The following is a 12,500-nucleotide window of genomic DNA, read 5'->3' on the forward strand; positions in this document are numbered from 1 at the left end:
TGTTGTAACTCAGTACCTTAACATCCCTCGGACTGACAGTGTCTCGTTGTAGCTCAGTACCTTAACATCCCTCGGACTGACAGTGTCTCGTTGTAACTCAGTACCTTAACATCCCTCGGACTGACAGTGTCTCGTTGTAGCTCAGTACCTTAACATCCCTCGGACTGACAGTGTCTCGTTGTAGCTCAGTACCTTAACATCCCTCAGACTGACAGTGTCTCGTTGTAACTCAGTACCTTAACATCCCTCGGACTGACAGTGTCTCGTTGTAACTCAGTACCTTAACATCCCTCAGACTGACAGTGTCTCGTTGTAACTCAGTACCTTAACATCCCTCAGACTGACAGTGTCTCGTTGTAACTCAGTACCTTAACATCCCTCGGACTGACAGTGTCTCGTTGTAGCTCAGTACCTTAACATCCCTCGGACTGACAGTGTCTCGTTGTAGCTCAGTACCTTAACATCCCTCGGACTGACAGTGTCTCGTTGTAACTCAGTACCTTAACATCCCTCGGACTGACAGTGTCTCGTTGTAGCTCAGTACCTTAACATCCCTCGGACTGACAGTGTCTCGTTGTAGCTCAGTACCTTAACATCCCTCGGACTGACAGTGTCTCGTTGTAACTCAGTACCTTAACATCCCTCGGACTGACAGTGTCTCGTTGTAGCTCAGTACCTTAACATCCCTCGGACTGACAGTGTCTCGTTGTAGCTCAGTACCTTAACATCCCTCGGACTGACAGTGTCTCGTTGTAACTCAGTACCTTAACATCCCTCGGACTGACAGTGTCTCGTTGTAGCTCAGTACCTTAACATCCCTCGGACTGACAGTGTCTCGTTGTAACTCAGTACCTTAACATCCCTCGGACTGACAGTGTCTCGTTGTAGCTCAGTACCTTAACATCCCTCGGACTGACAGTGTCTCGTTGTAGCTCAGTACCTTAACATCCCTCGGACTGACAGTGTCTCGTTGTAACTCAGTACCTTAACATCCCTCGGACTGACAGTGTCTCGTTGTAGCTCAGTACCTTAACATCCCTCGGACTGACAGTGTCTCGTTGTAGCTCAGTACCTTAACATCCCTCGGACTGACAGTGTCTCGTTGTAACTCAGTACCTTAACATCCCTCGGACTGACAGTGTCTCGTTGTAGCTCAGTAGCTTAACATCCCTGGGACTGACAGTGCTTTGTGTGGTCTCGTTGTAGCTCAGTACCTTAACATCCCTCGGACTGACAGTGCTTTGTGTGGTCTCGTTGTAGCTCAGTACCTTAACATCCCTCGGACTGACAGTGCTTTGTGTGGTCTCGTTGTAGCTCAGTAGCTTAACATCCCTCGGACTGACTGTGCTTTGTGTGGTCTCGTTGTAGCTCAGTACCTTAACATCCCTCGGACTGACAGTGCTTTGTGTGGTCTCGTTGTAACTCAGTACCTTAACATCCCTCGGACTGACAGTGCTTTGTGTGGTCTCGTTGTAACTCAGTACCTTAACATCCCTCGGACTGACAGTGCTTTGTGTGGTCTCGTTGTAGCTCAGTACCTTAACATCCCTCGGACTGACAGTGCTTTGTGTGGTCTCGTTGTAGCTCAGTACCTTAACATCCCTCGGACTGACTGTGCTTTGTGTGGTCTCGTTGTAGCTCAGTACCTTAACATCCCTCGGACTGACAGTGCTTTGTGTGGTCTCGTTGTAGCTCAGTACCTTAACATCCCTCGGACTGACTGTGCTTTGTGTGGTCTCGTTGTAGCTCAGTACCTTAACATCCCTCGGACTGACAGTGCTTTGTGTGGTCTCGTTGTAACTCAGTACCTTAACATCCCTCGGACTGACAGTGCTTTGTGTGGTCTCGTTGTAACTCAGTACCTTAACATCCCTCGGACTGACAGTGCTTTGTGTGGTCTCGTTGTAGCTCAGTACCTTAACATCCCTCGGACTGACTGTGCTTTGTGTGGTCTCGTTGTAACTCAGTACCTTAACATCCCTCGGACTGACTGTGCTTTGTGTGGTCTCGTTGTAGCTCAGTACCTTAACATCCCTCGGACTGACTGTGCTTTGTGTGGTCTCGTTGTAGCTCAGTACCTTAACATCCCTCGGACTGACTGTGCTTTGTGTGGTCTCGTTGTAGCTCAGTACCTTAACATCCCTCGGACTGACAGTGCTTTGTGTGGTCTCGTTGTAACTCAGTACCTTAACATCCCTGGGACTGACAGTGCTTTGTGTGGTCTCGTTGTAGCTCAGTACCTTAACATCCCTCGGACTGACTGTGCTTTGTGTGGTCTCGTTGTAGCTCAGTACCTTAACATCCCTCGGACTGACAGTGCTTTGTGTGGTCTCGTTGTAGCTCAGTACCTTAACATCCCTCGGACTGACAGTGCTTTGTGTGGTCTCGTTGTAACTCAGTACCTTAACATCCCTCGGACTGACAGTGCTTTGTGTGGTCTCGTTGTAGCTCAGTACCTTAACATCCCTCGGACTGACAGTGCTTTGTGTGGTCTCGTTGTAGCTCAGTAGCTTAACATCCCTCGGACTGACAGTGCTTTGTGTGGTCTCGTTGTAACTCAGTACCTTAACAACCCTCGGACTGACAGTGCTTTGTGTGGTCTCGTTGTAACTCAGTACCTTAACAACAGTTATTGCCTAGTCATATCATGTTGGGGTTCATTCTCTATGTCTGTTCTGTTGAAGCCATGCACCTGTTCGGTCTGAACTGGCACCTACAGCCCATGCAGGGACAGATGTCCCAGCTGTCGGAGGACAACACCAGTGGTCTGCCCCTACCTACCGACCTCAGCCTGCCACCCCTGGGCAACACTGGCCTGGAGCTGCCCGACCGCAGGGCCAAGAACGACGGTAAGGAGATGAGCTTACTTACACGTACATCTCACATTTATCTCACCTCATTTGCTCACATTGTATATAGACTTATATTTCTACTGTATTATTGACTGTATGTTTGTTTTACTCCATGTGTAACTCTGTGTCGTTGTATGTGTCGAGCTGCTTTGCTTTATCTTGGCCAGGTTGCAGTTGTAAATGAGAACTTGTTCTCAACTAGCCTACCTGGTTAAATAAAGGTGTTCTCAACTAGCCTACCTGGTTAAATAAAGGTGTTCTCAACTAGCCTACCTGGTTAAATGAAGGTGAAATAAAATAAAAACATTTGTTTTATCTGGTATAACAGACACATGGGTATTCAGTGCCTCCAGGAACATATTCAGACCCCTTGACTTTTTCCACATTTTGTTATGTTACAGCCTTATTCTAGAATGTATTAAATCGTTTTTCCCCTCATCCATCTACACACAATACCCCATAATGACATCACAGTACCCCATAATGACATCACAATACCTCATAATGACATCACAGTACCCCATAATGACATCACAATACCCCATAATGACATCACAGTACCCCATAATGACATCACAATACCCCATAATGACATCACAATACCACACAATGACATCACAATACCCCATAATGACATCACAATACCCCATAATGATATCACAATACCCCATAATGATATCACAATACCCCATAATGACATCACAATACCCCACAATGACATCACAATACCCCATAATGACATCACAATACCCCACAATGACATCACAATACCCCATAATGACATCACAATACCCCACAATAACATCACAATACCCCATAATGACTATGGGGTATTTGAAAAAAAAAGTTTGGTAATGAAAATAAATAAATATCACATTTATGTATTTATTTTCACAAGTATTCAGACCCTTTACTCAGTACTTTGTTGAAGCGTCTTTGGCAGCGATTACAGCCTTCAGTCTTCTTGGGTATGACGCTACAAGCATGGCACACCAGTATTTGGTGAATTTCTCCCATTCTTCTCTGCAGATCCTCTCAAGCTCTGTCAGGTTGATGGGGAGTATTGCTGCACAGCTATTTTCAGATCTCTCCAGAGATATTTGATCGGGTTCAAGTCAGGGCTCTGGCTGGGCCACTCAAGGACATTCAGAGACTTGTCCCAAAGCCACTCCTGTGTTGCCTTCGTTGTGTGCTTAGGGTCGTTGTCTTGTTGGATGTTGAACCTTCGCCCCAGTCTGAGGTCCTGAGCGTTCTGGATCTCTCTGTACTTTGCTCCGTTCATCTTTTCCTTGATCCTGAGCAGTCAGTCCCTGCTGCTGAAAAAACAAACATTGGTGACCTTCAATGCTGAAGAAATGTTTTGGTACCCTTCCCCAGATCTGTGCCTCGACATCCTGTCCCTGTACACAAGGAAAAATAAGACATTTTGAAAGTTGAAGTTGAAATTAGAAGTTAAAATTCACGTTAAATGTTTGATCTGACTTGAGTCCCATTTGATTCATTTTCAAAATGCCATGATTGATCATAAAGAATGGCAATGCTTTTCTTTGCAAAGTTTTTCAAAACTTCCAAGTTGCTAAGTGGCATTTCGGGAAAACAACCAAGTCCACATTGTCCCAGCTGTCCCTGTGGTATGTAGACAAACAGAAGGATCTTCAATGTAATCCAATGGAAGACACTGTAAGTGGGGAGGGAGAGGAGGAGTGGAGGGAAGAGGAGAGGAGGGAAGAGGAGAGGAGGTTGAAGAGGGGGAGAGGAGAGGAGAGGAGAGGAGAGGGAGAGGGAGAGGAGAGGAGAGGAGAGGAGAGGAGAGGAGGAGAAGGGAGAGGAGAGGATGGAAGAGGAGAGGAGGGAAGAGGAGAGGAGGTTGAAGAGGGGGAGAGGAGAGGAGAAGAGAGGAGAGGAGAAGGGAGGAGGAGAAGGGAGGGAGAGAAGAGGAGGAGAGGAGAGGAGAGGAGAGGAGAGGAGAGGAGAGGAGAGGAGAGGAGAGGAGAGGAGAGTGTGTGTCTTCAGAGACGGCAGATCCAGGGGCTGCTGTAGGGGATTAGCTCCCTCTCTCTGTCCCCTTCAGAACGGATTCACTCCTTTCATCTCCTCTCTTCCGTCTTAGTCTGGTTTGGCCTGGTTTGTCGTCCCTTCCGTTCCCTGGCACAAGAAGAAAGCATGTACTAACCCCATGGTACCAACAACCAACTATCTCAGCTACGGCGACTTTAGGACAGTTTACACTCCTCCACTCCTCTCCTCCACTCCTCTCCTCCACTCTCCACTCCTCCACTCCTCTCCTCCTCCACTCCACTCCTCTGCTCCTCTCCTCCACTCCTCTCCTCCACTCCCCTCCACTCCTCCACTCCTCTCCACTCCTCCACTCCTCTCCTCCACTCCTCTCCTCTCCTCCACTCCCCTCCACTCCTCTCCTCCCCTCCACTCCTCCACTCCTCTCCTCCACTCTCCACTCCTCTCCTCCTCTCCTCCCCTCCACTCCTCCACTCCTCTGCTCCACTCCTCCACTCCTCTGCTCCTCCCCTCCACTCCTCCACTCCTCTCCTCCACTCCTCTCCTCTGCTCCACTCCTCCACTCCTCTGCTCCTCCCCTCCACTCCTCCACTCCTCTCCTCCTCTCCTCCCCTCCACTCCTCCACTCCTCTCCTCCTCTCCTCTCCTCCACTCTCCACTCCTCTCCTCTCTTCCACCCCACTTCACTCCTCCACTCCACTCCACTTCACTCCACTCCACTTCACTCCACTCCACTCCTCTCCTTCTGCTCTCCTCCCCTCCTCTCCTCTCCTCTCCTCCACCCCTCTCCTCTCCAGTATAGTCTATAGACAGCAGTCAAAATTGATCCGTGTAAATAATTCCCAGAGCTTCCATGTAACAACAAGCATGCACACACACACACACACACACACACACACACACACACACACACACACACACACACACACACACACACACACACACACACACACACACACAAACACACACACTGTGCTACTTTAGGCCATGAGTGGCAGCCACAGTTGAAGGTAAATCAATAGTTATGGTTTTATAATTGTGCCTTACAGTGCGGCGGTGTCAAGATAAAACCATAGAGATGTGTAGAGATCACAATTACATCTGTCCCATTACGGCGTCTGTGATCGTACGTGCAGCGCCATTCAGGCCATCTCCATTTTGATGTACTCCATGCTCTTCTTCTACTACTTCTGTGAGTTGATAAACAAACTGAAAGTGTGCATACTGCCCCCTGCAGGGTGTTGTCAGAACATGTTTAAAGACAATGTTGGTGATTTACTGCCCCCTGTAGTTATGGAATGTTGAGCTGGATGGAATTATGTTGACTACTTCAAAATGGAGAAAGTCCTCACCGCTAAAATATACTTTTGGGTACTAGAGTCCTCTATAGTTCTCTATGAGCCGAGGTGATACTCGTCTCTCCTCACTAGAGTCCTCTATAGTTCTCTATGAGCCGAGGTGATACTCGTCTCTCCTCACTAGAGTCCTCTATACTTCTCTATGAGCCGAGGTGATACTCGTCTCTCCTCACTAGAGTCCTCTATACTTCTCTATGAGCCGAGGTGATACTTGTCTCTCCTCACTAGAGTCCTCTATAGTTCTCTATGAGCCAAGGTGATACTTGTCTCTCCTCACTAGAGTCCTCTATACTTCTCTATGAGCCAAGGTGATACTTGCCTCTCCTCACTAGAGTCCTCTATACTTCTCTATGAGCCGAGGTGATACTTGTCTCTCCTCACTAGAGTCCTCTATAGTTCTCTATGAGCCAAGGTGATACGTGTCTCTCCTCACTAGAGTCCTCTATAGTTCTCTATGAGCCAAGGTGATACTTGCCTCTCCTCACTAGAGTCCTCTATACTTCTCTATGAGCCGAGGTGATACTTGTCTCTCCTCACTAGAGTCCTCTATAGTTCTCTATGAGCCGAGGTGATACGTGTCTCTCCTCACTAGAGTCCTCTATAGTTCTCTATGAGCCGAGGTGATACGTGTCTCTCCTCACTAGAGTCCTCTATAGTTCTCTATGAGCCGAGGTGATACTCGTCTCTCCTCACTAGAGTCCTCTATAGTTCTCTATGAGCCGAGGTGATACGTGTCTCTCCTCACTAGAGTCCTCTATAGTTCTCTATGAGCCGAGGTGATACGTGTCTCTCCTCACTAGAGTCCTCTATACTACTCTATGAGCCGAGGTGATACGTGTCTCTCCTCACTAGAGTCCTCTATAGTTCTCTATGAGCCGAGGTGATACGTGTCTCTCCTCACTAGAGTCCTCTATAGTTCTCTATGAGCCAAGGTGATACTCGTCTCTCCTCACTTTCAATGGTGTATTTGCACTGGAACAATGCACAGCAAGCTAGCTCAACTAACTAATCTAACTCAACTAGCTCATCTAGCTCAACTAGCTCATCTAGCTCATCTAACTCATCTAGCTCATCTCGCACAACTAGCTCAACTAGCTCATCTAACTAATATAGCTTAACTAGCTCAACTAGCTCAACTAGCTTAACTAGCTCAACTAACTCAACTAGCTTAACTAGCTCAACTTGCTCAACTAGCTCAACTAACTCAACTAGCTTAACTAGCTCAACTAGCTCAACGAGCTCATCTAGCTCAACTAGCTCAACTAGCTCATCTAACACAACTAGCTCATCTAACTCAACTAGCTCGTCTAACTCAACTTGCTCATCTAACTCAACTAGCTCAACTAACTCATCTAGCTCAACTAGCTCAACTTGTGTAGATGCCTTTAGTCCTCATAAGGGCCATATAGTGTAGATGCCTTTAGTCCTCATAAGGGTCATATAGTGTAGATGTCTTTAGTCCTCATAAGGGTCATATAGTGAGATGCCTTTAGTCCTCATAAGGGCCATATAGTGAGATGCCTTTAGTCCTCATAAGGGCCATATAGTGTAGATGTCTTTAGTCCTCATAAGGGCCATATAGTGAGATGCATTTAGTCCTCATAAGGGCCATATAGTGTAGATGTCTTTAGTCCTCATAAGGGCCATATAGTGAGATGCCTTTAGTCCTCATAAGGGCCATATAGTGTAGATGTCTTTAGTCCTCATAAGGGCCATATAGTGTAGATGCCTTTAGTCCTCATAAGGGCCATATAGTGTAGATGCCTTTAGTCCTCATAAGGGCCATATAGTGTAGATGTCTTTAGTCCTCATAAGGGCCATATAGTGAGATGTCTTTAGTCCTCATAAGGGCCATATAGTGAGATGTATTTAGTCCTCATAAGGGCCATATAGTGTAGATGTCTTTAGTCCTCATAAGGGCCATATAGTGTAGATGTCTTTAGTCCTCATAAGGGCCATATAGTGTAGATGTATTTAGTCCTCATAAGGGCCATATAGTGTAGATGTCTTTAGTCCTCATAAGGGCCATATAGTGTAGATGTCTTTAGTCCTCATAAGGGCCATATAGTGTAGATGTATTTAGTCCTCATAAGGGCCATATAGTGTAGATGTCTTTAGTCCTCATAAGGGCCATATAGTGAGATCCCTTTAGTCCTCATAAGGGCCATATAGTGTAGATGTCTTTAGTCCTCATAAGGGCCATATAGTGAGATGCATTTAGTCCTCATAAGGGCCATATAGTGAGATGTATTTAGTCCTCATAAGGGCCATATAGTGTAGATGTCTTTAGTCCTCATAAGGGCCATATAGTGAGATGCCTTTAGTCCTCATAAGGGCCATATAGTGTAGATGTCTTTAGTCCTCATAAGGGCCATATAGTGTAGATGCCTTTAGTCCTCATAAGGGCCATATAGTGTAGATGTCTTTAGTCCTCATAAGGGCCATATAGTGTAGATGTCTTTAGTCCTCATAAGGGCCATATAGTGAGATGTCTTTAGTCCTCATAAGGGCCATATAGTGTAGATGTCTTTAGTCCTCATAAGGGCCATATAGTGTAGATGTCTTTAGTCCTCATAAGGGCCATATAGTGTAGATGTCTTTAGTCCTCATAAGGGCCATATAGTGAGATGCCTTTAGTCCTCATAAGGGCCATATAGTGTAGATGTCTTTAGTCCTCATAAGGGCCATATAGTGAGATGCCTTTAGTCCTCATAAGGGCCATATAGTGTAGATGTCTTTAGTCCTCATAAGGGCCATATAGTGTAGATGTCTTTAGTCCTCATAAGGGCCATATAGTGAGATGTCTTTAGTCCTCATAAGGGCCATATAGTGAGATGTATTTAGTCCTCATAAGGGCCATATAGTGTAGATGTCTTTAGTCCTCATAAGGGCCATATAGTGTAGATGTCTTTAGTCCTCATAAGGGCCATATAGTGTAGATGTATTTAGTCCTCATAAGGGCCATATAGTGTAGATGTCTTTAGTCCTCATAAGGGCCATATAGTGAGATGCATTTAGTCCTCATAAGGGCCATATAGTGAGATTCATTTAGTCCTCATAAGGGCCATATAGTGTAGATGTCTTTAGTCCTCATAAGGGCCATATAGTGTAGATTTCTTTAGTCCTCATAAGGGCCATATAGTGAGATGTCTTTAGTCCTCATAAGGGCCATATAGTGTAGATGTCTTTAGTCCTCATAAGGGCCATATAGTGAAATGCCTTTAGTCCTCATAAGGGCCATATAGTGTAGATGTCTTTAGTCCTCATAAGGGCCATATAGTGTAGATGTCTTTAGTCCTCATAAGGGCCATATAGTGAGATGCATTTAGTCATCATAAGGGCCATATAGTGTAGATGTCTTTAGTCCTCATAAGGGCCATATAGTGTAGATGTCTTTAGTCCTCATAAGGGCCATATAGTGAGATGTATTTAGTCCTCATAAGGGCCATATAGTGAGATGCATTTAGTCCTCATAAGGGCCATATAGTGAGATGTCTTTAGTCCTCATAAGGGCCATATAGTGTAGATGTATTTAGTCCTCATAAGGGCCATATAGTGTAGATGTCTTTAGTCCTCATAAGGGCCATATAGTGTAGATGTCTTTAGTCCTCATAAGGGCCATATAGTGTAGATGTCTTTAGTCCTCATAAGGGCCATATAGTGAGATGCATTTAGTCCTCATAAGGGCCATATAGTGTAGATGTCCTTAGTCCTCATAAGGGCCATATAGTGTAGATGTCTTTAGTCCTCATAAGGGCCATATAGTGAGATGCCTTTAGTCCTCATAAGGGCCATATAGTGTAGATGTCTTTAGTCCTCATAAGGGCCATATAGTGAGATCCCTTTAGTCCTCATAAGGGCCATATAGTGTAGATGTCTTTAGTCCTCATAAGGGCCATATAGTGTAGATGTCTTTAGTCCTCATAAGGGCCATATAGTGTAGATGTCTTTAGTCCTCATAAGGGCCATATAGTGTAGATGTCTTTAGTCCTCATAAGGGCCATATAGTGTAGATGTCTTTAGTCCTCATAAGGGCCATATAGTGTAAAGTCCTTATAACTTTAGGGGTGCGGTGGTGGCTTTGTTCATTGACTGATTCACTGTTCTGTCCACTGTGATGCAGGTAAAGTGGACAGCCTGTTCCCAGATGACAGCTTCATAGACATGGGGGAGATTGACGTGGGTCGTAAGGTTGCCCAGCAGATACCCCCCGGAGCCTTCTGGAGGTCTCAGGTCTTCGTAGACCACTCCATGTACCTCAAGTTCAACGTGTCTTTAGGCAAAGATGCCCTGGTGGGGATCTACGGCAGGAGAGGCCTGCCACCCTCTCATACACAGGTGGGTACTGACGGACGAACCAGACAGACAGACAGACAGACAGACATTCACCTTCTTTTTAATCTCACACTGTCTATGTCTTAATGATTTACTTCCCAACTCACTGCTACTGATCGTGATGTGACTCAATGCTACTGATTGTGATGTGACTCACTGCTACTGATCGTGATGTGACTCACTGCTACTGATCGTGATGTGACTCACTGCTACTGATCGTGATGTGACTCACTGCTACTGATCGTGATGTGACTCACTGCTACTGATCGTGATGTGACTCACTGCTACTGATCGTGATGTGACTCACTGCTACTGATCGTGATGTGACTCACTGCTACTGATCGTGATGTGACTCACTGCTACTGATCGTGATGTGACTCACTGACCCTAAACGATGCATGCATATGTCGGCATTAATATTGTGTTACAGAAGGATTTATGGTTGATTCCCTCTTGGCCGTTTCTTTGAAACATCAAATCAAATCTAATTTTATTTATAAAGCCCCTTCGTACATCAGCTGATATCTCAAAGTGCTGTACAGAAACCCAGCCTAAAACCCCAAACAGCAAACAATGCAAGTGTAGAAGCACGGTGGCTAGGAAAAACTCCCTAGAAAGGCCAGAACCTAGGAAGAAACCTAGAGAGGAACCAGGCTATGTGGGGTGGCCAGTCCTCTTCTGGCTGTGCCGGGTGGAGATTATAAACCTAGAGAGGAACCAGGCTATGAGGGGTGGCCAGTACTCTTCTGGCTGTGCCGGGTGGAGATTATAACAGAACATGGCCAAGATGTTCAAATGTTCATAAATGACCAGCATGTTCAAATAATAGTAAGGCAGAACAGTTGAAACTGGAGCAGCAGCACGGCCAGGTGGACCGGGGACAGCAAGGAGAAACATCCCCTATACAGCACCAGAGTTAAAGACCAAGGGACCCACAGCATTAAAAACATGCGTGCTATGTCCTAAACTTCACCTATCCACTACATAGTGCACTATTTTGGATCTGAGCCCTATCGGCCGTGGTAGAAAGTAGTGCACTACATAAGGACACACGCTTCCACTCTGATCTACAAAGAGATATCAGGTATATATCAACCTTTACTGGGGAGGTGTGACCGTCCTATATTTACATAAATAAATAGTTATTCTGCTGTGACTGATTACGGAGTGAGGGAGATGGAGAGATTCAGGGAGAGATTAAGAGAGTGGAAGTTGTAGAGAGAGACAAAGAGAGATTCAGAGGAGAGGGAGAATGAGAGCATGAGAAAGAGAGAGAGAGGAGAGGGAGAGATAGACAGATAGATAGAGAGTAGAGAGAGAGAGAGAAGAGGGAGATAGATATAAAGAGGAAAGAGGGAGAGAGATGCAGAAAGAGAGAGGAAGACAGTGAGAGAGGGAAAGAGAGTGAGAGAGAGAGAGAGAGAGAGAGAGGCAGAGATACATGAAAAAAACACTGAGAATGAGAGAGAGAGAGAGAGAGAGGGAGAGAGAGAGAGGGAGAGAGAGAGAGGCAGAGACATGAAAAAAACACTGAGAATGAGAGAGAGACACAATGAGAGAGAAAGAGAGAGAGAGAGAGAGAGAGAGAGAGAGAGAGAGAGGCAGGCAGAGAGACATGAAAAAAACACTGAGAATGAGAGAGAGAGAGAGAGAGACATAATGAGAGAGAGAGAGAGAGAGAGAGAGAGAGAGAGAGAGAGAGAGAGAGAGAGAGAGAGAGAGAGAGAGAGAGAGAGAGAGAGAGATCACAGTCCTATCTAGATAGCTGAGAGGACATCACCGTCCTATCTAGACAGATGAGAGGACATCACAGTCCTATCAAGACAGATGAGAGGACATCACAGTCCTATCTAGACAGATGAGAGGACATCACAGTCCTATCTAGATAGCTGAGAGGACATCACCGTCCTATCTAGACAGATGAGAGGACATCACAGTC

The 12,500-nt window shown here is 45.9% G+C and overlaps 1 protein-coding gene across 4 annotated transcripts in view; it reads left to right on the forward strand.

The window, feature by feature from the left end:
- The window catches only part of tenm4 (teneurin transmembrane protein 4), a 783,671-nt gene that overhangs the window by 442,479 nt on the left and 328,692 nt on the right, over nucleotides 1-12,500 (forward strand). For all 4 annotated transcript variants that reach the window (XM_052468712.1, XM_052468713.1, XM_052468714.1 and 1 more), the window contains 2 exons: nucleotides 2,685-2,849; nucleotides 10,350-10,564. In XM_052468712.1, coding sequence (XP_052324672.1) covers nucleotides 2,685-2,849; nucleotides 10,350-10,564 — 380 coding nt within the window. The remainder of the gene's footprint in view (nucleotides 1-2,684; nucleotides 2,850-10,349; nucleotides 10,565-12,500) is intronic.

Source organism: Oncorhynchus keta, chromosome 18 (assembly GCF_023373465.1).
Source record: "Oncorhynchus keta strain PuntledgeMale-10-30-2019 chromosome 18, Oket_V2, whole genome shotgun sequence".
Classification (NCBI taxonomy): domain Eukaryota; kingdom Metazoa; phylum Chordata; class Actinopteri; order Salmoniformes; family Salmonidae; genus Oncorhynchus; species Oncorhynchus keta.